The sequence below is a fragment of the Nyctibius grandis genome, chromosome 10, assembly GCF_013368605.1.
Source record: "Nyctibius grandis isolate bNycGra1 chromosome 10, bNycGra1.pri, whole genome shotgun sequence".
NCBI lineage: Eukaryota > Metazoa > Chordata > Aves > Nyctibiiformes > Nyctibiidae > Nyctibius > Nyctibius grandis.
Window position 1 is genome coordinate 7,316,423 of NC_090667.1, and position 27,477 is coordinate 7,343,899.

Here is a 27,477-nt window from a genome sequence, read left to right on the forward strand (position 1 = left end):
TCCTTTAATTATTAAACTAGTCTACACTAAAGCACTGCAGGTCATTAGAATTTATCTGCAAGAAAAGCAGCTGCTGCTTCATAAAACCCCGTTATCTTTATTTCTTCTCTTCTGACATCTCTGTACATTCTGGCTTTGCGGCAGCAGCAAAGCTGCCATTTTGCTCTGCTGCAGGAATTAGGAGCTGGGCTGTGGGAGCTCTCACTCCCCAGCCTGGGTTCAGAGCCCTCTCTCCTTTGAGATGGTTCCCTGCCATGAGAACAGCCCCAGCAGTCCTGTCCCCAGAGCAGCTCCCAGCCCTGCCCCACAAACCACAATCAGGGCTGAGAAGAAAAACCACCACAGTTCGTTCTTCTCATTTCGTTTGTGCCCACTGCTATCTTGATAGCTTTTAACCAAAACGGCTGTCAAAACAAATCCTTTAATAATGCTATCAATGTAAAGAAGAAAAAAATACAGAGTTTATTGCAGCGCAGATTTTTTTACGCCAGACACACTCCTTTCAAGTCTAGTTTTCTTTAAGATGCAAAAAAAGGCTCTCCCTTTAGAGATCTGATGAGTCCAACCAGGACTAAAGCAAGGCTTTTTCCATATATATAAAATCAAAGGAGCATTAGCCAAAAGGTATTCTAACAACAAAAACACTTCTCTACTGCACAGATAGAGCAGAGGAATGTTAAGCCTTCAGTACAGCAGAAATGTGCAAGACCTGCTAAAACTCAGAGGATTTTCAAAATGGGATTTGAGCATCATTGTTACCAATGAGCAAGTACAGAGGCAGGTGTGACACTCGGTCACCTCTGGTTAGCTGTTCTGGTCTTCCTGAAGTTCCATTTTAGCTGTGCATTTCTGCTCTTGTGATTCCAACTGAGGCTGCTCCCTCCCAATGGGCAGGCTCAAAAGAGAGAAATTGCAAAAAGGAACAGAGCAGGGCACTTTCACAGCACAAAGAAAGACACCATATGTGGAGCAGCTTCTGAGACAAATTAGGACTCCCGCTAACAGAACCAAATTGCTTCCTCACCCCCTCCTTTAATATACCTTCCAAGAAGAAGGAGCATTGTGTTGTAGTGTTTTTACACAGAAACAGGAGAAAAGCCGTATCTGAGTTTGTGATCAGTCTGTGGCTGACATGTCAAGCTGCACTGAAAAAGGGGAGTCCTCCTCCTAAATTTTCCCATTAAACTGCCCAAACACGAATCAATCCCTTTTAGTCAGTTCTCATTTATTGCTATAAAGAAAAGTACCCACATTCTTAGGGCCAAATCAGCATTTTCCCAGCTCGTGCTGAAGCAAGCACTCTGCAAGAGAATGAGAAACAGCACCCTAGTGAGATTCCCCGTCCCACATCCCTGAGTCATTAACAGACATCTTCAGGAAGCCGGGGCTTCTCTTCAGCAACAACAGCTTGATAAGGAATCCCCTCCGCTCTTTTCCAGCCTAGGAACTGCAAGGTTCATAATCATAAATATTTGCCTTTTCTTGCACTTCCTATCCAATATTCACTTCAATAGCAATGCAGAGCTATCAGGAACCTAATTATGTCTCTGCGACTTAAAAATCACACCATGATTTTAGCTAACTCTTTAACTAGACAGCTGCTCCTCTTTTCTCCAGCATTGTCTTCACAGTCCAGAGAGCTTCTCCAAAGAGCTTGTTAACACATACAGCAGAGGGATTTCAGTGAAAAGATACAGACAGTCCATGCAAACAGAGAAGCAATCTGCACTTTAAGTCTGTCACGTTGTCCACCAGCCTGGACTACGCTAATCACGTCTCACAATGTGCTGTAAGAGCTGTCATCGCCAGACTGCATTTAATCACTGTTCTTACAGCAGCAGCGATCAGAGTTAATCTTTTTCCCTTTAATAACAGCCATTACATCATTCTCCAGCATGGAAACTATGAAGTGGGAAGGTCAAAAAGTTCTTAATTAGAAGGATTTTTATTGCTGTGATAGTTCCGTTCTAGCCTCAATAAGAGAGATCTGCAGTACAGGCAGCAAGAGCTGGAAGGCATCTTGGATATATGAAGCACTGTTTGAAGCCTGTGAAAACAAAGGTCAAAATACACACATGAATAATTATGCTACAAATCGGCTTTACTAGTCACATACTCACTTCAAACAGCATTGATTAATGCACATAAAGAGCAGCCTTGTGGATTTTTAAGGCTTCATTCTAGAAATCAATTTAATAAAGTTTTTGAGGGGAAAAAAACCAACTGGCTTAAAAACTGTCAAACAAGATCAGGTGCAATCCAAATGTAGGATATTGTTTTCAATAACAGATGAGAATTTATTTCAAAGTGAAGCATAAGCATGTTGTGGCAGGAAGGAAGAACACACCAAAAGGAAACACGCGTTTCCTACCACACCTCCGAAGTTTACAAGCATTGAGAACCAACTTAACAGCTGGGAAGCGCTGGGACTCTTGCACGCTATTTTATAAGCTTGTCTGAGGTTTGACTTTGGACATTTAAATTCTATAAATCCAGACTGCTGAATTTAATATGTGTCTTCTGACCCATTGTAACTGTCAGCTGAGACCACATAAGGCTCACTCTTCACCAACTCATCTCTTGTGCAAATCTACAGATATTAACACTTTTAAGTTATTAGATAGATAAGCAGGATCTTAGACCATGAGTTAGAGAACTTGGCATGCATAAGGATAAAGAAGTGGAAAAAACCAGCACGCGTATTTTTTAAGTATTAGCTTAGTTTTAACTTTAGCGTAACTGACCTCCAAAAACACTCCAGTGATTAAGGGATTAAGCACATCTGCTTTTTCTTTGACCTGCAGAGATCAGACGTATATTATCCTGATTGAAAATTTGATCACGTTTCTTTGAGCAAGATAAAGCTAAATCCTCAGTAAGTTTAAAATCACCATTGCTCCCTTGACTATAGGAAAGCTAAGTCACAAGCTGCAGAGGACCTGCCCACTAGCATGCAAATGCTAGTGCAAATAAGAACAAAGTAACCCGCACATGTCCAACACAAGTCGTATATGAATACAAACATTACACCTTCAAATGAACTGTGGACAACTGGAGAATTCAGAGATAATGATATTATCTTCAATAACACCCGAGTGTTTCGGACAAAACACAACAGGCTCACAAACCTTATTTTCTTCTGTCTCCTTAGTACTGTCAGCACCAATTCCCCACCCCGACTCTGTGCCAGGCTGAATGCAGCAGGAGGCATTCAAAAGCTCAGCATACATTCAGCTGCCACAATTTGGGGAACACTGACCTAGAAGATCAGTTCACAGGGCAAAAAACTGCATGTAAAAATGTGCAAACACAAAAAGCACTTCATGGTGAAGATCCCAAGGCTGTAATCAACTAACCACATCTCATTCCTAAGAACTACGGTGTTAACTCTTACCCCTGCAGTCGTTAAGCACGTAGTAAACTCTTTAGAGAAAGTTGACAGTTCTTTACACAGCACAATAGTCATTCTGTGGAAGAGTGGGGAAAACCATGTAGTAAATACAGTCTACAAGAACAACTTTCTTTTTGCATTTCTTTTAAACACAAATACCTTGTTTCCATGCGTATAAAGCTAAATTAAACCAAAATTGATATAGAGCATATACACGGTGTACGAAGATCCAGAAGTTCCCCAAATAAATTAGGGAGGGGAAAGATGGAAAAACAAATAATTAAAGCTGAAGATCTGAAACAGCATTCAGAGGACAGACATATCCATTCAAAAAGAAACAGTACTAACTTGCTTTTTTTTTACTGACAAGTGTCATGTTCTGAATAATAAAGTACTGCGTATTTCATACGCTTGCCAAGTATCTCCTGACATAAAAGAAAAATCTCGTGTTATGCATTATTGGTAAGAGCAGTCTACTAATTAGTTCCAGTAATTTTACAATATCACATACCTATCATACTAAATAATTAACACAGAGGTAATTAAGAATCACTTTTATACAACTGCTTTATCATATTTTAAATGTCTATCTACTAACACAAGCTTAGGGCAAACATTCTTCTTGGCTATATAAAAGCTTTCAAGCATGGTTTCCTCTTTCAGGTCAAGAAACGTCTTTAAGCTGGAAAAAGACAGCTGAATTCTGCTGGAAGACAGTGATGCCACCCATTGCAACTTCGAACACATGCAGAATTCAAGAGCCCTGCATCCCATGGATTTGCAAAGAATTATTAGACAGCTTAATCAGTATGTAAGTAATTATATGCTACCCATTTACTAAGAGATGAACTTACTGTGAAAGGGACTTGGCTCTGTCTGCAGCAGTCACCTCTTGTTTCTGACCATGGAGAAACAAAGCTGCAGTTTTGTGAAACATTTCAATGGAGCACGCTGTCAGTTCAGCCAGACTTCTTATGGCAAACGCATGGATATCCTGCAAGAGGTAAAAAGATTCCCCATACCATACAAAAACTAGCAGCTTTTATTATTTAAAACAAGTGAATCACACAATGTACTATCACTACCCTGTCCTTTCAGACCTCAGAACCTGCTCAGAAATAGAAACCCATAAACTCTGGGAATCATAACTGTAACTTAGCAGCCAGATAAACACTCTGAAGTCAAATATTCTCTTCCTTCATTACTCAGTTACCTCTACTGTTTTTTTAGCATCATGGTCACCATCTCTGGATTCTACTTCTTGCTTTTCTTCACTCTCTTTTTCTTCTTTAGGAAGACTACTGTTGAATCGTGCTATCCATTCATGAGCAGAAGTCCTCACCTGTATGAAGATGTACCATAGTATTTAATGACTGGAATGAAGCCCCCCTGCACACCACAACACAGAGTATTGGATCTGTCTAGAGGAAGGAAACAGTTATGACTCCTGAACTAGTGAGAAGAACCAGAACAAATGATCCTAGTGCCTTCAGGACTTTGTAGAGGGTTGGCTGCACTGATGTAGTTGAGGGCAGTCATTTCTCCAGCACCGGGTGCTAGAGTTTACCAGCAAGACCACGACTAACAGAGGTGCTTTAAAAACACGTCTGCAGAATGCTGCTGCCACTTGGTGGATCTGAAGGGTAGTGAAATGAAGGCAAGAGAGGCAATTCTACCTCATACCAACTTCTGAACGTAGTAAAACCAGTTGCTTTGTACCAAGAGGAGGGCTTCAGTTCATGACTGTACATTGATCTCACTGTGGTGGCTGAAGGCTTACTGCTCCGTTATCTTTGCCACCAATTATTACTGCCCAGTGACAGGGCAAAGACACACTGGTGTCTATTGATTCAGAGCCAAAGACGTTACTGAACATGATTTTGCCCCATAAAGTCAAAGGAAAAGGCCCATCTCTTTTGCCTGCCATTGTCAAAGGATCTAAAACACAGCTTGCTTTCATGCATTTGATATTTTCACAAGCAAAGCAGGACTGAGAAGCAGTTCACGTGAGGAATCTCTCCAGCTCTTAGAAGATGGGAAATAACTCACCATGACCAGTTTGTCCGGCTTTGAGGAGATACGCAATTCTGAGAACAACTCTGTTACTTCTTTTGTGAACTCCTCATCTCCTAAAGGACAGGAAAGGCTGAAGAATCCACACAAAGGACAAATACAGGAATAAGCAGCACTTCAATGCACAATCAGTTCTGCTCAAGTCTGACAACTGTTTCCTTTATTTCTCTTTGAATCATCACCTCAGGCAAGAACGCATCAAACCCGGTCTTTTTAAATACAATTTTTAAGGTAAGTTCTGAAAAGGTGGAGACACCAGTGCCAGAAGGTTAGCTTTTGCTTTCTCAATTCTGCTTTTTTAGCTAAGGTAATTCCGTTTTGGTTTGGTTTTTTTGTTTGTTTGTTTGTTTTGTTGTTTTGGGTTTTTTTTGTTTTTTTACAGGCAGCATTTTATAATGCACTAACATGCACATCACCCTGGAGAGTCTGAAATACCGCTTAAAGCCTATGGTTCTCCTATTATATACAGCAGGGCAGATGTTAACAGTGGGGGGAAGGCTGTGAGATCCATCATGAGCAAATATAAAAGATACATTAAATGTTAAATGACAGCAAGTGCAGGTGTGTAAGCCCTCCCTCATGAGCCATTTAGGTAAAAGCAATGCAAGAAATTTACATTTAAATCTGCGTAATCCTCAAGAATCAGATGGCTCTTGTGTATGGAGGTACCTCTGAGTCTTTTGGTCTGTGTGGCTAACTCTCATTTAAAAAATAAATAAAAAGGCTTTTTGCTTTTCCACTGGTTGGACAACTCTATTCACAGTCTTTCCCTCATGGTCAGGGAAACGCAGCATCTCTGAGTTTGCATCTTGGCTTCAAGGTCAGTCGCATGAACTGCCCAGGAGTCAAGCAACTCTAATCCTGCTCTGGCAAGAAATTGTTCCTGCTACAGAATTAATGCACAGCAGCTTTCCAGAGATAAAGGGTACTGCTACCTGTCATGCTCCTGGCCACAGACAGCTTTAGGATTAAGCACCAGCTAAAGAATAACTTAACTTTGGCATCATGCCCATTGCTAGTGATCTCAGGGCTGGTTGGTTCTACACTGAGAATTTCATTGAGAACCAGTTTCTCCTCCCAGAACCTGGGGCTCTCTTACCCTTCTTTTCTTCCTCTTCTTCTTCAAAGAATTCAGGTAAAGAAAATGCTTCTTTGAGTTGTTCCATTTCCTCCTTCAGTGTGTCCAACTCTTCTCCAGAGAGGGCATTTAGAACTGATTTCACCTAGTTAGGGGCAGCACAGACAACGAGAATCATAAATCCAACAAGAAACAGGCTGGAAGATGAAGCACTGGTTTACATTGCATGTAAAAACATCACAGACTGATACTAATGACAAAGTGGTATTTTCCTATGGGAAGAAGGAAAGGGAAAAAGACCTATTTCTGAAGTCTCATTAGATAATAATGAATTTGTAAGGAATCAAGCAATTTCTTTCATAAAAAAAGTGAATGTCTTCTGAAATTGCAGCTGATCTGCCCTCCTCCCTGCCCCAAGACAGAGAGGACAATCTCTGCTGTGCTTACAATACTCATCTTCTCCAGATCAAGGCAGCAAACAAGCGGTTATGACGGGAGGATAACTTGTGAGAAGTTGTTGAAGACATGCAGGAACTGAGGCTAGCTGGGTAAAGAGAATGGCTCTAGGAGTTGAGGACAGGACATAATGCTCCCAAGACAAACACCAGATCATAATGCAGGGGTCAAAGTGAAGTTGGGTAATCAATCATTTTATAACAAGTTCTGAGCACCTGATTTTACATGTATATACATACATTTCTAATCTTCTTTGCCCTGCTCAGCTGAACTCAAAATAAAAGGCAAATTGCTCAAGGCCATTACCTTTGATTCACTCTCTCTGGAAAGCATCTCTAAGGCCTCCAGATGCGAAAGACCTTGAAACTCATCAAACAGTAACCCATAATGGGCTTTCTTCTCCGTAGCCATGGTAACCTCAGTAGCTGTCTGCTGCTCTTCTTTCTCCTTTGCCTCTCTTAAGACCTGAAAAAGAAAAGCAGAGGACTCAGGTCAGTGCTGGAAGACACAGAATATGGGAAGAGAAGGCTTTTGGTTAATAGTAAATGGTCGCTTAATGACAGGACCAGAAAAGAAGGGAGAAGAAATGAGAGAAACCAACAAGGAGCTGATACGGAACTGCCATACCTGAGATAATGTAGAGTTTCTGTTCATTAGGCCCTTTGTTTTTTTGAATCCAGGGTCTCCCTCAGCTATTACATCCATCGTCTTTTTCCCAATGAATTCCAAGGCATCCAGACCTCCACTAATAACACTTTTCCCCTAGGAACCAGATTTGGATACAGACAGCACGTAAAACTGGCAGAAGACTATACAATTGAAGAAATCGAACTGGGGGATTTATATCAAGGCAAATTGGTCCTGGTCACCCTAAAATTCAACCCTAATCACCACAAAGAGAGGAGAAGGATACAGAAAGAGCCACAATACACTATCATCCAACAGTTTAATATAGCACTCAGATAGCTGCAGCAATCTGATGGGAAATACATTTTTATTTTGTGAACAAGCTGGTTCTCAGCACATTAAAGTATTTCATTCTCATCCCTCCAGTCAGAAAACACTAGACCTGTGGGTTTGCATTGCTAACTCTTGTTCAAGCCTTAAAAGCAGAAGCAAGCTTTCCATCTGCAGCTCTTTCAGATTCATGGGCAAATTGACAAGACAGAGATCAAAAAAGCACAGTTTCTAAGGGTAATGGGTTCCTTTGAAGTGCATTTCTCATGGTCACAGGAGCAAGCTGATTTCCAAGCAATTTGGGCTAGTTTCACAGAAGTTTTTGAAGAGGAGAATGGATTTCATCTCTAGACAGGTCTGTGGAAATCAGTGAAAATATTCCAGGAATAAGTCTGACCCAGCATTTACCTGAACACTCTAAAGGGAGGGAGAAGAAATAGAGTACAAAGGTGACGTGCACGGGAATGCAAGCACCACACTGTCTACCCTTAGGGGTTTTTTGTTATTTATCAACATTTAATAGAGAACTATCACAATTCAAGATGACTTACACAGTAAGTGCCAGTTAGAAGCAAGGCACAGGATAAAGGTTGTCTGAAGGTTGAAACAGTTTCTCACCATTCATCCCACAAAAGTCAAAATTAAAAGCTTCCTGTTACGATGCTTCAGATGCAAGGCAAAAAAACCCAATGCTCTCTTCAACCCATTTTCTCCTGACTTCCCAACTCACTCACTGTGCTTTGGACAGCAGTAGAGATGGTTGATAAAACTCCAAGAGCCCCAGCAATAGGAAAGGAACTGCCATCATCAACTGCATCTGTGCTGCTAGCACCAGGATTCTCGCTTCCTGCATTAGAAGGCAGAAAATTAACTTCTTCACTCCCAAAAAAAGATCCTGTCAGCTACAGAGTGGAGAAAATTAACAAACAAGTTAACAAGTGTCAGCCAGGAGCAGGGCTAGAATTGGGATTATTTTCCTACCTACTTTTTAGAGCTAACAGAAGTAAGCAAGAGAGTATTATTTTAGCACATAGATATCTACCTCAACATGCAAGATGCAGAGTAAGGTGATGCTAGTTGGGGGCTGATTATGTTATAAGACATGTTTCAGTGTTGTTTTTATGCAGTAAAAACTGACCTCTTGTAGCATCTCTAGTCTCTGAAGAGATTTCAGTAGGACTGGGGATCCCAAGTGTTGTTTCTGCTTTTTCTATGACATTTGAAATACCTTGACCTAGAGAAGACAGCAGTAGTACTTTAACCATGAGATAGAAGAGAAATCAGAACAGAAGCAGGATTAGGACTGCATATTGTTTTTTATTATTCTGGATTCCTTCTGTTCAAGACAGTTTACCCAGCACTAAAAGCTACTACTATCCAGCTTGCTTACCAATGTAACGAACCCAGGTTTTATCTCAGCTTTTCAATCAAGTTGTAAATACCAGCTGAATACCAGTTTAAAATACCAGCTGAAAATTATACAAACATACAAAAAACTTGAAAGTAATTTTGGCTTTGCATATCTCCTTAATCTTACTGTATCTTTTGGTACAAGTTTTCCCCATTACCTGAACGATTCTCTTGACATTTTGCCAAGAATTGCTTCCATAACAGAAATCCCCATCTCTAGAAACAAGACCAAAAGCAGTAGCTTGAGACATGAAGTGTGGTTAAAATATTTATCAAATACCAGAAAGAGCCTTACCTACAGTAGCGACAGTAGCAGACGCAGTTGACAGAAGAGATTTCCCCCAGCTTCCCCAGTACCCCCATCCTGTCTGAACTGCAGCAGGAGAATCTGAGACCTTTAATGAAGAAAAGCAGAAGAGAGTGATGCAGGTATTATGGTGAGGTGAGGAACACAAGCTGTCTGTGACCTGCAACTTCTGTGCAGCTTTTTCTTTTCAAGTAAACAGCAATGTGAATTTTCAGAAAAGGAGTGGGGCTCACGCTCAGAATTCTTCTGTGCTCAAAGATATGAAATGTGAAGTCACCTTATTCAGAGCTAGCACAGAAACACACCTTGGGGGTTTCAACGGCAGGCTTTTCTGGGGCAGCAGGCTGGCTTGGGGGTTTGGGCTCAGGTCTTTTCCGAGTCACAGGCACAGGCTCAAGCTCTTGCGCTCTCTCTTCATTGCTCTCAGCACAGCCAAGTTCCTCTGCTTTCTGTTCGTTTTCGTCTTGGTAAGACGTTTCTTCTTTCAGATTTTCACTGCTGTCTTTCTCAGACATGACTATGACATCCACAGAAAGCAAAGGAGATAAAGTAATCACTCCTTTGTACACTTTGACAGTAGTTCAAAAGCATCACATTAGTGTTTTAAATAATTAAACACAACTAAGACAGAAATCCCTTCGTGTTGCCACACATACTCACACAAACAGATTATGATTTTAAGGGAGTGTGTACATCGAGTTACATTTGACTGGAAGAAATGTCACACTTGGAAGTTTAAAGTCCCACAGAAACATGTAGCTTTATCTAACTGACACACCCTCTCCGCAGGAAAGAAACAGGTTACTAACTCTGAAAAGCCAATGAAAGGTACAAAAGGTCCTCAGATAATTAAATTAATGACTTGCTTCACCAAAAACAAAGCGAAAACAAATTGCTCGGGATGGCTGCTTTGAAGGGTGTGAGATACGAATGGGGAGAGCTGTCAGTACGCCGGGCAGGCAGGGAGGCAGCGACTGGTTCGCTTCTGTATATAAGGCTGAGGGTCACCAGGGCGTTAACACCACCCAGAATGTGAAACGTGCTCCAGCTGCCGCAGCGACCAGCCCCGACACGGCACATCAGGAACAGGGCTGCCAGGCTGCGGCCTGCTCACGGGCAGAGGTTTCTCTCTCCTGGCTTCACTGCCGGCACTTCACCAGCTCCACGGCAGTAACCCGAAGGCAGCAGCAGGCAGGGCCACGTCCAGCACCCCACGGACCCCCAGCATTGCCACTGGCGTGGAGCAGTGTCCCCAGAGAGGCGGCCACCGATGCAATGAGGTCAGCTACCCCCAGCATCTGCGTCACCCCACCGGGCCCGTCCCCACGCGGGGCACCCCACTGCACTCCCCAGCCCTGGGGGCCTCCCTGTGCCTCCATTTCCCCGGGAGACACCCAGGGCCCCATAACCCCCATATGGGGCTGTCTGACCCACAGGGGACCCCAGGTTCCCTAAAGCCCCGCCACGGGACTCCTGGCCCATAAGGGGACCCCCAGGTGCCCACAACCCCGCCCATAAGCACCGCCTGCCCCACAGGGGACCCCCAAGTGCCCCCAAAGCCCCCCTCCCCTTGGGATTCCCGGTCCTACATAAGGCCCCTTCGAGCCCCTCGTGCCCCGGCCCCCGCAGACCCCCTCCGCCGCCCACGGTGCCGCCTCACCTGCCGGGCCGAGCCGGGCCGGGCCGGGCCGCCAGCGCCGCCTTCCCGAGCCGGGCGGACCGCAACCATAGAGGCGAGGCGCAGAGCGGCACCCGCCGGCTGACCCCGGAATTGCGGCCCAGCCCGGAAGGGCGCGCGGGGAAACACGTCCGGGCGGCGGGGCCGGCGGCGGCGGAGGTGCGCGGCGGGACGGGGCTGGGGAGCGGAGCGGGGCGGGGCGGGGCGAGCCGGGCCTGGACACCCTCCCCGCGGGGAGAGCGCCGTACCGCTACCGCACTGCGCCGCGGTGACGTCAGAGTGAGGGGGACCGGCGCAGCGGCGCGCGGGCCCGGCGCTGGTGCGGGACAGGCCGGGGGCCCGTGTCGTACCTCGGTATTTTGGCATGGAAATGCTGCCGGGGGAGGGGGCCGGCCTGTTGGCGTGACGTCAGGCCGGCGTGGCCTGGGTTGCCCGGGCTACGGCGCGGGGGGCGCGGGTGGACGTGGCGTCTCACGCTCCTCCGAGCAGCGCAGCGTGAGCGGGATGTATCCATGAGCGAAGGTGGGCGCCGGCGGGGCCGGGGCTGCTGGGGACAGGGCGTCCGTCCGGGGGAGGTTTGTCCCCTGTTTAGCTGATAGGGGGAAATGAGGTTGTTTCGTGTGCGGCCGATCCCGTGGCCTTCGTGGGTGGCCCCGCGACACGCGTCAGGCAACCAAGGGGCCACGTACATGGCAAAGCGCCGTGTCCCCTAAGGTAGCCATGGGCAGGGGAGGTCTGCGCTGGGCTCCTGTGGGTTTGCTCCATACGTTGGTGTTTAGGCTGTGGGTGCAGCTGCTGCCCTGCAGAGCATTCACTGGTGTTGGCAGAGGGTGAACACTCCCTGTGGCCTCTCCTGTGCTGGGAACACTGGTAGTGGCTCTTGTCGAGGCCACGCCGTCGATTTTCAGAGACTCCAGGAGTTAGTGTCTTTGGGGCTCTGCCATGTGCTGCTCCCACATTTGAAAGGGGATTAAAAAAGCTTCATGGGATGGTCACGGCAGCCTTATTTCTACAAGACATCGCGCTGTGAGTAGGAAGGTGTGCTCTGTCTAGAAGTGATCCCTTTAGATCTATTTAGTGTGTGTTATTACCAATTAGTAAAGGTCAAAATATGTTTCCACGTCGTATGCCAGAAGTGGCAGTCAGCCAGAGCAAGTCTGTGGTCTGTCAGGTGTGCCTCGGTTTATTGCTTTACTTTTCTCCAGGTTTGAAATGATGTTGTGAGCAGTGAATGTAAAGCCATATAACTTGCAACCTCTTGGGCCCCAGTTTTGCAGAGCCTTATAAATATGTAATTTTAAGTACTATCAGTACTTCCATTGACCTCAGTGGGACTGCTTATAGTGCTCTCAGTTAAACAAACGTACATTTTTTCAGGCTGAGAGCCAAAGATGACTCATACAAGCATATGCATCACAGATTTTTATCTTTCTACTGATATTTGTTGTTACAACTTACGGTTTAATAAAGGTTAAATACGTTGAGCTCAACTTCAGGTTCAGTTGTAAAATGGCCAGTTTCTATTCTGCATGTTCCGTCTTGCTTGGGCTTAATGCTTTCTTGAACAATTGTGATGTTGGCACTGTTCGCGTTTTATTCTTTTTGGATCCTTTATCAGCTCCAGCAGCTGTTTTGCATAAGTGTGATGGTTGAAGAATATGGATTTCACAAATCATTTTGTTTTTCCCAGCACTCGGCACTGAGAGATCATTGTCTGCTTAGCAATAATGGCTTTTCCAAAAGCAAAATGTGACAAACAATTTCTAATAAATCAGACCTCGAGAAGTTTAATAGTAAAATTCAATGACCCATCACCAATGTTTTATACATTATGCAAGCTCAGTGCAAGTAAAGCGGAGAGCATATGCAATTACTGAAGATAATTATCTTCTTCTTGTGAGGGGAAATGTTGCTGAGTATTCCTTGTGTTAAATAATTGACTGAGGTTCCTAATGTCATTTTAGGAGGAGTGTCACAGACACTTGAAAGTCTAACAATTTAAATTTAATAATTTAAAATGACAATAACACAGGCAAAGTACAGGAGGTACTGGAATTATTCCCTAATAAATCTAAAACATTATTAGTTGGGAGGTTATTGTTTTGGCAGACTGGAAGTTACTCTTATGTATTTGATCCAATAACGAAGGGGAGGGTTTGTCTTCACTGCAGAGCTTTCCCCAGTTGTAACTGCATCAAACGCTGTGAAGTCAAGTCCCGATGCCTGCAAAAGCCACTAAATGCATTTTTAACTGAAGGCAGCTGGGTTGTGGAGTGTTGTATGTTGAAGATCTGTGACCACAGCCCCTCGCTTGCTAGTGCAAGCTGTGACAGACGCTCAAACGGCAACACTGGCAATCCAAGTGTCGGTGGTCACAAACTGCTAACAGTCCGCAGCCTGCCTTTAAGAAATCTGCACAAGGTCACCAAGTTGTCAGCAGCCTTCTGAACACTCTGAAACCCTCAGAACATACTCAGGGTCTAAAAAAGGAAGGCTAAAACCACTCCTTCAAACAGAAGAATAGTTGTTGGTCAGCAGCAACCTTAGTATTGTGTTTTTTTCAGATCTGTGCAGTTGGTGTAGCTGGGATGCTCTTCTTCAGAGGCAGCAGGACTCAGGAACACTTTCCCTAAAGTGTAACTGGTGGAGAACAGGAGTGAGAGGCCTTGATACTTTGTTTAGATGTGGGAAAGTAGCTTCTTCAGCACAACAGTATAATTGAGTTCTTAGTGCTGGTCTCACCTCAAATGAACGGACAAGAGGCATAATAGAAAACAGAGTGGGGCCAATAAAAAAAAAAAGAGGGCAGATGAAGGGATTGCTGTTTACAGGGAAGGAAGGGGCCTGTTTTCCAGTTTCTCTTTCTAGGATTCAGTGGGTGAGTTGGTTAGTCAAGCTGGAAGGAGAGTTGGACACAGCTTTGCCTTCTTTGTTAAACAGGTTTTAGCCATAGCCACAACAGAAATGGGTCACATACACATTTCTCATCAGATTTCAAGTCTGGAATCTGGTTTGACCTTCGACAAATTAACTTTAACTGAAAAAAATTCCTAGCCTGGGTAGTGTGTTATCAGCAAATTTTCCCATTCTTGAATATGCTTATTTTTTCTCTGTTGAAAAGACAATTACTACAAATCACTTATATTCATTTACATTAAATTATTTTTCATAAGTAAAAGGATTTCTGTCTGCTTTAGGCAGTGTTAAATAGTGATTCTGGAAGGATGAGAAGTGTCTGCATTATTTATTAAGAAAATGTATTCTTTTGTGTTGTGATATTTATGAAATTCAACTCTGCTAGCATTTGTTATTGGTAGAAGAAAAGATGATAAATTTGAAGTCACACAGTCAATGGGATGAAGCGAGATATTCTTTAAGATAACATTTTGGCTTGTGGCTTCTGTACTTTGTAAATTGTTTTTTAGGCCTCTGGAGCAGTCTAGATGGAATCATAACTTTAGGGAGTGCATGTTGGATTAGAAATTTTCTTGAATCTGGATTCTAGGGAAATTGATTACAGATTTTCTGTTACTGGTGTCATCTCATTTTGTTACAAGCTGGTTTTATTCTGGCTTTTAAAAAAGGAAAATCCTTGTGTGCAAAGGATGTAAAATTAAAGGCTATATCCTAATGTCTTAAAATATCTTTTGTGCACATCAATTTGAAGAATGTGAATTCTGTCCCTAGACAAAACAATTTTTCAAATTGCTGTGAAATGTGGGGCAGCATTTGGGTAGAGAAGATGATAAACAAGATACAACCGCTGAGATGTAGCAGCGTAAAGTAAAAGATTTTCAACAGAAGTTTGTTGGAAAACAAACAAGAAAAAAAAGAGGCAGAGTTAGAAAATATAGCAGCAGCAGCAAGCGGGATTGCGAAAGAGGAGGTGTGTTTAGACATCGGTGTCCTGATATTTAGAAAGGGACTTCCTCTCTGTGCCTGTAGATAACTACCCAGAGAGTTCCCAACACAAGACACTATAAACATTGTGTAGTGTTTAGACATCTAACACCGATTGTGCCTCTAAAATCAAGTAAGTACATGTATAAATGATACAAATCAGATGTGTGTGTGCTTTGGGTTTTCTCTCAATGCCAAATGAAAGACTGGCTTTAGAAAACTAGGGCTTAAAAGCACTTTGATATTAGTGGAGATCAAGGCAGAAATTATATCCTCTTTCTTGCTTTTCTTCCTCTATTAAGAAAGCACTTTTTTCTCTGTTAACAAATACAGAATCTGCTTTCTGACCCTAAAGATAGTTATGCATTTTGAATAGTCTGAACAATTTGTTCTTTTTTTAAAACCTTTTTCCCTTAATGATTGCTGTTCCTGAGATTATTTATTTGGATGGGAAGATGAACATCTAGAGGACCGAAGGCTGTGCTAATGCCTTCTTACCCTCGTTTCATTACTGTGTGCTGAGCAAAGCTCTGATTTGGCACCTCTTGACTGACAGTGTATATTATGCTAATCTAAATCTATTTACTGGAAATGACCTTTGAATACGCCGTAAGCTTGCTACCATTAATAAAATTAATTCTTTTTTTTTTCTTTCAGTTGGGGTTCCAGTTTCCACTTCTAATACTGATGGTCTTGAAAGTACATTCGGATCCCAGGCATTTTCTATCACTGAACAAATCAAGAGCCTGCTCTCCTATCTCAGAGCCATACAGACAGCTTAATATCATCTGACCTCATTTCTCCAAATTAAATGAAAAAAGGATTTTCTCTAGCTTTCCATGAAGCTCAGCTATTGCCTGTTAATTTTGACTGTTAGTGCTGATCTTTCAATTGGATTTACACTGGAAAATGTAGTTTTTAACAGGACAGTTGCTTTTGGGTCTTTCAGTGCATCACTTCATACAGTGTCTCAAGCTTTAGTAAGTTCTCCACCACACCATGATATCATAGCCAAAGAGGGGACCAGTATTTTAATTGAATGTAAACTGAACATCAGCCAGTATGAATATATTCTTTGGTATAACTCCAGAGGACACCTGCTGGAACAGGAAGGTGAAGGTGAGCTTTCCTGTTTTCTATGCTTTAGTATTCCCCTTTTATACAGTACCTGAAAACCTCTGTGACTTTATTATCATTTTCTCTTCCTATGCTCCCATTTGTACAGTTGGGAGATAAGGAGAGAGACAGACAAAGCTCTTTGCCCTCTGGCATACGGCATGTGAATTATACCTGAGTTCTTCTGTCCGAGCCCATCCATCCTGCTGTGTTGCCCCACAGAATCATTTCGTTCAAGAGGCATCACAGCATTCAATACAGAAGAAATAAATCTACATCCTACAAGATGCTAACTGCTGTTTTTGTTTGTTATTGCTCTGGTTTATATTCTATTTCTCCAAACATATGAATTAAACACAATTCTCCACAACTTGTGACCTTTTCCAGCTGGCAATCAGTGCTTCCATTTTGTTACAGGATTTTTTAAAGCATGGGATAACTTATTACATTTATTTTCTGGTTTATGCACCAGTGAGACCGTGGAAACTAACGCAATTTGTAATGGCCAACAACGAAGTGCATGCTATTTAACCCTTTTGTACAGAGGGAGAATATCTTTTCCTAGCCGTTGGCTCTTATAGTTCTGTCCCTGTAGTTTTTCGTTTTCAAAAAATAATGTCTTTTAGAGATGCCTGTGGTTTTCTCTATTAGTATTAATGAAAGTCATTGAGCTAATTGATAGGATCTTCTCGGAGGCCATCTTTCTGCCTTAAGTATTCAGTAACCTCTTTGTAGTTAGAATGCCATCTGGAGATTAGTTCGAAGTAGAGTAATTAGAAGAATGAGTTATGAAAACAGTTTTCCCCCTAAGTTACAAGCGCATAGGAAATACTGTATAAAGCTAGCTGCTTTTAATGATTTGTTTTTACATGGTTTTTGTGTATCAGCACTGCATGCTCAGCAGAAAACTGTGTCTCAAGAAAATCCTGGGTTCTTTTGCCAGCAGAGCCATTTGCAGACTCTGATGTTTTTCATGGGTCACTTGGCTTTTGACTCTGAACATGTGGAAAATTAGACTTTACAGAGGACAGTCTTTCAACGTAGAGTTACGCAGTGGGTGAGAAGCACTAGTTAAGAATTAGGTTCCCTGTCAGAAGGAGCTAGCAGTCCAAAAGCACACAAGAAAGTGCAGACGAGAGAAAGCAGAAGAACCAGAGTAGCAAGTGTGCAGAATAATTTACCATTAAGCAGTAGCATCAGTAACTGGGATATGACTTTCTGTATCACAAGCATGAAAAGGAAATTTCAGTCCTTGGTGTACTGTTTGTGTTATGCTAGAAATTGACTGCTTACTTCCAAGCTCTGTCTCCTGTTGATGGAGCAAACAGCATGTGTGTAGTTTACTAAGTGATTTTTGTTTCATTAGCTCAGTTTATTTATTTTGAATCTCCAGGTGGCCGGTGGAGGATTGCTGATAATTCCCTTAACATCACAAAGGTCAACTTTGCTGACCGGGGGCGATACACGTGTGCGGCTGTTAACCGTAATGACACCTTGTATTACACAGTCACCTTGAGGGTTATCTTCACCTCAGGAGACATGAGTATCTACTACATGATTGTATGCCTCGTTGCCTTTGCTATCACCCTCGTTTTAAACATAACCCGTCTGTGCATGATGAGCAGTCACCTCCGCAAAACAGAGAAGGCTATCAATGAGTTCTTTAGGACGGAAGGGGCTGAGAAGCTTCAGAAGGCTTTTGAGATAGCCAAGCGTATCCCTATCATCACATCTACCAAAACGCTAGAGTTGGCCAAAGTCACTCAGTTTAAGACCATGGAGTTTGCTCGGTACATTGAAGAGCTGGCCAGGAGCATTCCCCTTCCACCACTGATCCTTAACTGCAGGGCATTCATGGAGGAGATCTTTGAGGCTGTGCGAGTTGACGATCCCGATGAAGTTGGTGAGGAGGAGAAACAGACCCAAGCTTGCGGTACCCAAGCTGCAATATACCCTGTCAACCCAGAGCTCAAGCGGAGCGATTCACCAGCCGGGGATTCAGACGATGGGTCCATGAATGAGCAAGGCCAGGAGATAGCCGTTCAGGTGTCAATCCACCCGCAGTCAGAAGTGCAGAGCATTGACACTGTTTCTCAGGACAGCTGCCAGTTTGCGCCTTCCGAGGAAGGCACCTGCTGAGTCCAGCGATACGCTGCTGTGAAGGAAGCACCAGTGACCCTGGGATACTGCGAGAAAGGGGTCTGCAAACAACCTGCCTCAGTCCCATATGCACAAGAGTTTTCCAAATTGCAAAGTGCCAGAACTACTACTGAAATCTGTATTTTCTGTCAGTGTTATCTAACAATTTCAAGTCTGTTAGAGAAGGCCATTTGGAATATTGTGCAGTGGCTCTTCTTTTTAAAGCAAGCTTGCTATTCTTAAAATATTTACAAAACAGGAATTCTTTGTCCTTGGCTCCCTGGTAGCTTCTGATACTTCTGATCTGTATTAAAAGTGGCAGAGCTGAGCAGCACAACTTGCAATAAGATCATTTCCTTTGTGGACTCTCTTCCTTCACAAAGTGGACCTGGAATTCCTTTGAGTCAGTGTTGTTGTCCTGATGAATTGAGTTGTGTGCTCTGTCTGAATTGCCTCTTGGTGCGTGTAGCCCATCAGAACCATGGTGAGCTCGAACAGATCTGTTTTGTGTATGTGTGCTTCTATGTTGCTATCAAAATGTACTGTACTTAGGAAAGGAATAGTACCAGGATCTGCTGCTGGATTAAACAAATTTGTTGTAGTTTCAAAGCAGCTTAGAGAACAACCAGGGTGTCTCAGTTTTCTGTGCATCTGCAGAAAACTTGTGCGTACTGTGGTGTGCGGAGAGCGAATTGTTACAAAGCTTGTCGCTTAAACTTGGTGCTGGTTGCCAAAGCGCCTTACCCTGGTTCTGTCTTACAGAATGGAGCAGTAACAGCACTGCCGGCACTGTCTTTCTTTTGACTTTGCTGGTTTCACTCACTATAGAAAATACAAAGTTTTATATTGTATTTGACATTGTTGTGAGAAAAGAATGACAGTAATTACGTAGTGGCATAATTTAAAAATTAATTCATGTACAGATCGGGTGTCTCAGGCACTTCTTTCTGAACAACGTTATAATAAAGCAGGTGGAAAGTAGTGACACTTCTTTTGCTCTGGGTAGTACTTTCAGAAAGCAGGGGAAGAGAGAGTGGTTAACGGAGGGGCTGGCTGAGCTGTTTGCCAGCCACTGTTTACAGGAGTGGAGTAACTCGCTGATCGTGCCCTGTCTCATCCGCTGAAGAGGGGTGGCAGAAGGGAGAGGTGCAGGTGCTGACATACGTACAAAAGTACTTCACCAAGGATCTCCTGCATGGCTTCCTCAGCTGTAGAGGTCCAGCCTTGAGGAATCAGAGTGCAGACAAGATTCTAGTTTCTTCTTTCACTCTTTGGTGCTGATTTTTTTCCTCAACATTTGTAAGTTGTATCACTTAAATAGCATTATATATCCTGTTGAGATTTAGTAGATGTAAGACTTGTAAGCACTCCACAAATTAATTTCTTACAACTACTGGAAGCATATTGCCGTATAATTTTACCAACTTGGCAACAGGAGCACCATTTAATTTCCCACAACTCTTTTTGCTTTCCTTATTATTACAGAAATGTCAGTTGAACAAGTGATTCTGGACGACTGCTCAGGATTCTTAAGAGGATTTGACATTACATTTACATGAGTAGAGACGGAAAACAAGCAGGCACAGTGGTAATAACAGGGTGGGGCTGTCTGTTGTAATGCATGCTCATAACAAAGGGTCTGAACAAATTATATTTATCGTATCATATCACAGAATGGGAAACTGAAGCATCTATTACCATTTTGAACTACCTTCTGGGGAAGGCTCTGCAGTTAGCCACCAGTAAATGCAGCCTAGTTGTCTTTGGCGTGTCGGATAAGAACAGTGTTTGTCAGGAAGGAAGAAAATTGCTAGCCTTGCTTCTAGTAGTGTTCCCACCAGCTTGGTACCATTTCCAAGACTGTAGCAAATGTTATCTACTTCAGGGGAATAAAGCCTGCTGTAGACACTTAGAATAGCTACTCCCCTCAACAGTAACTTCTTTTTTGCTTCCGTAGTTTGATGGCACTTTATGTCCAGGTGAAAAGTTTGTATAGTTTTATGTAACCTGACTGCTTTAAGTTTTTTGAGGTGATCAGTGTTAAAAGAGACTCTTGTAGATAAATGCCTAGTGCTCTTTGAAGCCCTGCCAAGATGCTGCTGGCTTCACTTCTGTACTACAACGAGCTCTGCAGGTTTGTTCCACATGCACGAGTGGAGATTTGAGGGGTTGCACCATGTTGGATGTCCTGGTTGAAAGAGGTGGAGGCTACAAGAGAGAATGAACTGTTTTAATCTCTGTGCCACAGGCCACCAGGATTGTACCTGCACCTGCCTTTTTTCCCCATAAACAGCTCTCCTGTAAAACTGTTGCATTATATGCAGCAGTAGCATCTGGGCCATTTTGCCCTGAACTACGTGCGCAATGTAGAGATGCAGCTACAAAATCAAAGCTCCATTTAATTGCTTCCTAAGAAGCAGTTATGCAATCGTGATTGACAGATGTCTCATCAGACATGGCAGCTTACAGGCAGCAGAATGACACTTAGAGGTGTGTCGGATGGGTGTCAGGAGAGCAGTATCTAGACTAATTCAATTTGTTCTTTGATTTTTATACTTTATTTACATAGCTCCGAGTCCTTACTAAGCACAGTTACTTGGTGTGTTTGTGTGTCTTGTTGCTGGTGGAAAGAATGATCATGCATAAAGGTGCTCAGAAATGCAGTTGCAGTGTCAATTGCTGGAGAGTAAAGCTAAGAGTTTTGCTGAATTACTGTTTTGTTCACTAAATTAATTTCATTCCTAGGAAGGAGGCTGTTTTTAAGGATTTCAGTAAATCAGAAGTACTTATTAAATGTAGGAACTGATCCTACTCCCACTGAATTCAATTAGAGCAGATTTGAAGCTCTAGTGTATTTTACAAACTATATTACAGAATTTTTATGCATCTGAAAGCAAAGATGATGGTGATGTTATACTGTGAATGTAATTCCCAGAGAATGAAACCTGACACTGGTTTCCAGACAACTTGTGAACTATTATTGTTATCCTGAGCAGATGTGTGCACTTAAATTTGTTTGATGTGTCTAATCAAACATTAACATTGAAAGATGATGTAAACGTCAGTGTTTCTCTCAACTTTTTGTAGGACAAGGAAAGTCTACAGTTGTTTCCTTGCTTTAAACTAAATTCTTTGACAATCACAAGGCTATTTTCTCTCATCTTTGTGACTTTTATTTTAAATGATGTAAAATCTACTTGTTATCCAAGAGTACTTAAAACTAACTTTGTAGTGGTTATTTGTATTACCTGGACTGTAATGTAACTGTTTCATGTAACCACATAGGATTTCATACTTTCATAAAATAAATTGGTAGATTTGCAAAATAAATTAAAAACAAAAGCCTTGTTTTGTTAGGGCTTTCTTTTTTGTCAGGAAGGGGTGATGAGTAGCTGTCTATCCGAGGTTAAAGAGCAGCTGTATTCAGCTAAGCCGAATGTTGGTACCCAGCCTGACCAAGGTTGCTGGGATATTCAGTTATCTGATAGACCGTTCCTGCTATGACATCTTTGGGTCTGTCTTTTTTTATGTCTCAAAGTCCCCAGCAGCATCTGTAATAATTGTTACCAGCGGCATAAACAGATGGTTTATTTGTCTATAACAAATGGTTACAGACCTGAAATGGTTTCAGGAAGGCCCATGCCTTCTCCTTGGTTTCACTTTGCAAGCTAAAAGGGTGATTGTGAAGTTCAGTGACCTTCAGCCACAAACCTGTGTTTTCTGTTCTTACCTTTTTCACAGGATTCTACTATTCTATATTGTAATCACCTCTTTTTTTTATCCTCCTCAAAACCGAGTATATTTGGACACAACTTACCTCCTAAAAGGCAACGCAGCACAAATGTGGAGTATCTAAAGCCTTCAAGTGACCAAGTCTGTGTCACTGCTTTTCCAGTGAGTTGCTGTGGTGGCATAAAGAAATTTCCCCTCCTGCGCCAAGGGAAGGGTGTGGGCTGCTCTCACTCTGCGTCCCTAGAGGGGTCTGACTTTACCCTTGCTCTTTGCCAGCCAGCAGTTCATTAAATTACACGGGGAAGGAATAACATCCCCTGGAGTGCTCTGCTAAGCACACTGAGAGTGGGAAGGAGGGGGCCATCCCACCTCATCTCAGTGACCAGGCTTGGGTTCCTCCTCCCTTTGCAGTCAATTAAACACTGCCTGGGGATGATCCCAAGCCCCTACGTGAGGCACTTGCCTATCACCACTGGTTACACCTGGAGGCTGCATTTCCCATGTGAGTGCCTGATGTTGCATCATGGGCACATCCTGCAGCGCTGGGTGCCAGCCTGGAGCCACAGATTAAAACTGCCTCCAATTAAGTTCAAGCTGCAATCCCTGCCCCTCCAACACCAAAAAAAACCAGCTTGCTGAGAAATATAATAATTTATATATTTTAGTCAGTGGGGTTGTGCAAGTGTGAATGAGAGCAGACTTCACCCACATTGTTTTTAAAGAATAGTCTCTGGTTGCCAGTCTCTGCACAAGGCAGATAATAGAATTAAAGCTGAATCTTGGGGATTTTCCCATGAGAATCATCTGCCTAAAGGAAGAATTATTGGGCCCATACTCCTCAGGCTAGGTCAATGTTTAGTCAGCATCTGCTTTCTATCTCCCCGTTATGAGATACGCATGAATGATAACAGTTCAGTTTCTTAAAGCCCCTGTAACCTGACTCTTCATGATCCACAGTGAACAAATTAATCTGCATGAATTTAAAGCACTTTTCCAGTTGGATAACAACAGATCATTGAAAAGGGAGCAGCGTTAAGGATCATTGTACTTTAATTTTAGGTGTGCTCCTTAAAAAATACAATTTTTCTTAATGTTGCATCACTCGTGTGAGTCAAGTCTCCTGCCACAGACATGCAGTGGAGACACCCCCATATCATTCAACTCAGGCAAGTTACAGCTTTATCGACTTCCATTCAGCCAGGTCATTTCACACCAGCTGGGTCTCTCTCCTCTTCATTTTTTTTATTGTATAGCAGCTCATTCAGATGTCTCCAAATACTGCCAGCTTTTTTGCATGTGGAAGGGAGAATTACACTATCACTCAAAAAAAAAATTGTTTTGCTAGATGTTGAAATATCAAAAAAGCCCCCAAAAAGGGAAAGTTGTGCTTTATCCCTGGTAAGACTGTGCCTATTCTTTGGTCATGCCTGGCTGCCAACGACCGTAATAATACTGAGCAATTAGGTCTTTCATTTTCATTAGGCTAATTAATTGTTTGCACAGTGCCCTGAATATGGAATCATTTTCCTTTGGAAAGAATAAAAGGATTAGAATGGCTTCATCCCAAGATGCTCAGAACGTATTTTATTTATTTTATGGGAGAAAAATTCTCTTGTGCCCCAAATGCAAACCATATACTTGAGCGTTAATGCCTGCGCTGGGATGTTTACATCAGCAGAGACGCACACAGATTATACATATGTCCATCCATCTGCCTCCACGCTCCATATGGTATCTGGGGTTTCTGTTGCATGTCAATGAGCCCACAAAGAGGCTGGAGTCGTCGTGTGTGCGCTGCCGGGTTTGTACATCAGCTGTGGTCAGAGGACGGGCGATGAACACGTCCCCTCGACGATGGGCTGGCCACGGCGCAGACGGGTGCCGCAGGCAGCACCTCTGTGATTATGAACGCTGTGTTGTGATAGCACTCGAGGGCAGGACGCTGGGGTGGATAAATGTACTGAAGACTGGCTCAAGAGGTTTATACTCAAAGTAAATCAAAGGCAAATGAAATGTGGGCTAGGATTTCGTGAAGAAGGGTACCCAGTGGATATGATATTGCAGAGGCTATTGCTAGCTCTGCTTTTTATGTTTGTCCTATTCAGCGCCTCTTAGTGCCACTATGTTATTAAATATATATTTCATATTGAATCGTTCCAAGTGTAACACAAGCTTGCAGAAAGCCATTTCAGTGGAAAGTCAGGGGACGTATTCAGCCTCAAGTTTAAGGGAGAGGCTGCCATCACACAAACTTCCAGTACAGGAGTTGGGCATAGCTACCTGGAGTTCCTCTTGCCTTTCCTCCCCTCTGCCTCTTGTACGGGGCCTGTTGCGGGCTGGCTGCAAGCGATGACAGTGAAAATTGTGTCCTGTGCTACTTTCTCTTCCTCTAAAGATCAGGGCACTGAGAACAGCCCTGGGTTGGAAGGGAGCATGAGAGGCCACCCAGGAGACGCTCTCAGCCACAGATGTCCACCCCGTCATAGAAACAGCCACTGGCAGAGTTGTTGAATCTCCCAGGCAATCTGTTCCCCTGCTAAACTATCCCAGCTACTGGAAAGATTTCCCTAATGCCTGCCCCCAAGCATCTCCAAATTCATCACCCATCTCATCCTATCCGTGCCTACTGCTGCTACATCTCAGCCCAAATCAGGGCCACCCCAAACACGCAGGAAAGGAATCAGAGGGTGACATAAAGCAGGGCTGTACTTGGCTTTATGTGCCTGCTGCGTCTGATGAGGTCATTCTGTGTCCAGGCTAAGCCTTTAGAATTTAATTGAAAGTCGAACTCCTTTTGTTTTTTAAATGCCCAGATGACCGAGTGTTGCTTCTTGGGCTTTGGACCTTCCTGCTGTCTAACTGTGCTGAATCATGCAGATGTCCCTGACATCAGCGCTGGAGCCAATAGTCCCTGCCCCTATTCATGTCAAAGGATCAAATCCAGTATTTCAGGTGCCATGTTCTTGCGATAGCTTCATACATGTATGTGGTAGGGGATGGCAAGCAGCCACTGCAAAGAACACGAGCATGTCCCACAATTATCTCGAGAGCTTTTCAGCATTTCACTTACTTTCCCTCCTTGGTGCCTTCTCTTCACTTTCCTTCATGGGAAATATTCTGAGTATCTTGCCTGGTCAATGGGAGAATCCCAAGTTTTCATTTTTCTTTCTTTTTTTTTTCTTTTGTGATTTTTTCTCAAGCTTAACTCTCCTGAATAATGACTAGGGAGGAGGACAATGAACCAGAACAGACATGAAGGAGTTTGGACAGCTGTCCTAAATTAGAGGATGGGTTTGCTTTGGAAATCCTATATGCACCACACTCTGTTATAGAGAGTTGGCTTTAACAGCAAATCTCTTGCAGCAGGGTGTCACTTCACTTCCATACATTACTTGAAATGTTTATTAATTTGATGACCTCATGTGCTCTGAGAAAAAGCCATTTATCAGTGTTTTGAGGAAAGAGAACTCCTCTGAGCTAAAGGGACTGGTTTGTTGCTCAGATTTATTGCTTGGCTGACTTAATTCACCATTCCAACATGATGATTTTTAGCTGCTGGGCAGTGGCCTTTTCAATGTTGAAACTAATTAACTGATAGAATTCTTCTTAGTGAGGCTGTTTTCTTACTGGTGTTTTGTTTTTTTTTTTAATCCACAGAAATAAAGCAAACACGATCCTTGAAACAGAGGTTGCATGGATACGGTATCAGTGCAGACATAGCACTGTGTTGAATGACTTTGTGTGACAAAGAAAGTAAGGCTGCTGGCTGTCCCTGCTGTCAACGTGACGCTATGCAAAGGTAAGACGAGAAAAAGAGACAACATTTGAAGAGAGAAGAAAGGAGGGATGTCAGAGTCATGACAAAGCGGGAGCTCAGAGAATAGCAGGGGAGGTCTCCGATATACAGCTACGGATCCACAGCCATCACAGATCGGAGCTAAGGACCTCGCTGGCAGGGCAAGGTCAATGGCTACGCAGCTGGGGAGTCCTTGCCCCCCCCTCCCCTTCCTTCAGCCCCACCGCTGCTGTTGCAGTCTACTTCTGAAAGGACCATGTACTTCATAGCTCGGATGGGTCATAAGGACTGCAGTGCCTGCTGTCAGACCTTCTCACAGCCTTGCATGGGAGGAGAAGGAAGGGAAAGGGGGGTCGTGGGTTGGCAGGACGCATCCAGCTGCAGGAAGTTAAGTTATTGGTTGTTATATCATCAGGGAATTCTGCTCAGCAAAATATTTCCTGGGGAAAGTTTATAACCCCTGTGGTATTTCGTGGTGATGTCTAAAGAAGGCATAAACAGGTCTAGAAGCTGAAGTGCAGATAAATTTGGTGTCTGTGGTACTCCTCCCTGCAGTGTTTTTGCAAAGCACTGCTGCCCTGCTCCTTGCTCCGAGTCCGTAGGTGCGAATGAAATATAAACCACAGCCGTTAACTGCAAGCAGGGAATCCCTCGCTGGCTCCAGCGAGCTCCCCATCTGTCTTTGTTCCTGACAGTTTGATTACCTTTATCATCATCTTTAAATGCAGAGCTGCAAATACCATTCGTGGTCATAAAGAACGGCAATTCTTCCTGACATGCCTCAGCCACAGTGTCCTTCTCAGCTGGCAGCAAGGAGCCCAGGCCAGCCGGCTTTCTCCTCTGAGTCTGGGCTGGGAGTCTCAGCCGCAGCTGTCAATTCACCTCCATCTGATTTTCTTTTTCCCTGCATTTCATTTCAGATGTCTCCAGGATTTCCAGCCTTCTGCTGAAGCTTCATGGTCTAGTTGCTCATCCCTGGAGCACAGGAGTATAGAGGAGCATCCCTGGGTGTGTGGTCAAGGAAATCTTATGTCATTTGACTTGCTCTGAACAAAGGGGAATGTGCAGAAGACCAGCTGCAACTGGGAGAAGAGACCTCTGCTTCCCATGGGTGCTGGTGGAGCTCACCTGGCCTTGGCCAACTAGGGGAGAGCTCCAAAAGGATCGTGAGGTTTTCGGTCTACTAGTCTCTAGGAGAAGGAAGAGGACAGTTGGTGAAAGGTTGTCATGGAGGGGGGTTGAATAAGAGAAAACTGAATTTGGCAGCTGGGAGTGTCTTTGTTTAGCCCGCACCCAGGGCTGAACAATAACAGTTTTTCTCTCATCCAACGTCCCTTCCCCGACCGAGGAAGGGAATTGGGAAAAGGAGGGAGACTCGTGGGTTTAAAGTTAAACAGGTTTAATAAACTAAAGAAACCAATACCAATGACAATCCAAAACACAC

The 27,477-nt window shown here is 43.4% G+C and overlaps 2 protein-coding genes across 7 annotated transcripts; one reads left to right on the plus strand and one right to left on the minus strand.

Annotated features, from left to right (window-relative positions):
* Positions 1-1,204: 1,204 nt before the first annotated feature.
* Positions 1,205-11,420, minus strand: FAM114A2 (family with sequence similarity 114 member A2). The gene is made up of 14 exons (XM_068408815.1): positions 11,333-11,420; positions 9,978-10,189; positions 9,661-9,760; positions 9,094-9,189; positions 8,690-8,802; positions 7,626-7,760; positions 7,305-7,463; positions 6,564-6,687; positions 5,441-5,520; positions 4,605-4,733; positions 4,246-4,385; positions 3,395-3,467; positions 2,745-2,798; positions 1,205-2,047 (listed from the first exon to the last, which is right to left on the minus strand). The coding sequence occupies exons 2-14, from the start codon at positions 10,185-10,187 to the stop codon at positions 1,946-1,948; spliced, it is 1,515 nt and encodes a 504-aa protein (XP_068264916.1). The 5' UTR covers positions 10,188-10,189; positions 11,333-11,420; the 3' UTR covers positions 1,205-1,945.
* On the plus strand, positions 10,870-27,477 carry MFAP3 (microfibril associated protein 3). Of its 6 annotated transcripts, XR_011048841.1 has the most exons (5): positions 11,463-11,509; positions 15,908-16,369; positions 17,760-18,989; positions 25,895-26,036; positions 26,954-27,477. XR_011048841.1 is itself a non-coding variant. In XM_068408820.1 (3 exons), exons 2-3 carry the CDS (start codon positions 16,090-16,092, stop codon positions 18,503-18,505), a joined length of 1,026 nt encoding a protein of 341 aa, XP_068264921.1. In that variant the 5' UTR covers positions 10,870-10,952; positions 15,908-16,089; the 3' UTR covers positions 18,506-21,883. The 6 variants fall into 6 exon arrangements, 5 of the variants coding, with proteins under 5 accessions (XP_068264921.1, XP_068264918.1, XP_068264920.1 ...); XM_068408820.1 differs by lacking the exons at positions 11,463-11,509; positions 25,895-26,036; positions 26,954-27,477 and adding an exon at positions 10,870-10,952 and having other exon boundaries at positions 17,760-21,883; XM_068408817.1 differs by lacking the exons at positions 25,895-26,036; positions 26,954-27,477 and having other exon boundaries at positions 17,760-21,883.

Coding starts and splice junctions, on each gene's coding strand:
- FAM114A2 (XM_068408815.1), bottom strand. CDS start 10,187: ATGTCTGAGAAAGACAGCAGTGAAAATCTGAAAGAAGAAACGTCTTAC. Junction 4,734..5,440: donor AGCCGGACAAACTGGTCATG/GTGAGTTATTTC, acceptor ATCTTCATACAG/GTGAGGACTTCTGCTCATGA. Junction 3,468..4,245: donor AGAGCCAAGTCCCTTTCACA/GTAAGTTCATCT, acceptor ACTCTTCCACAG/AATGACTATTGTGCTGTGTA.
- MFAP3 (XM_068408820.1), top strand. CDS start 16,090: ATGAAGCTCAGCTATTGCCTGTTAATTTTGACTGTTAGTGCTGATCTT. Junction 16,370..17,759: donor GCTGGAACAGGAAGGTGAAG/GTGAGCTTTCCT, acceptor TTGAATCTCCAG/GTGGCCGGTGGAGGATTGCT.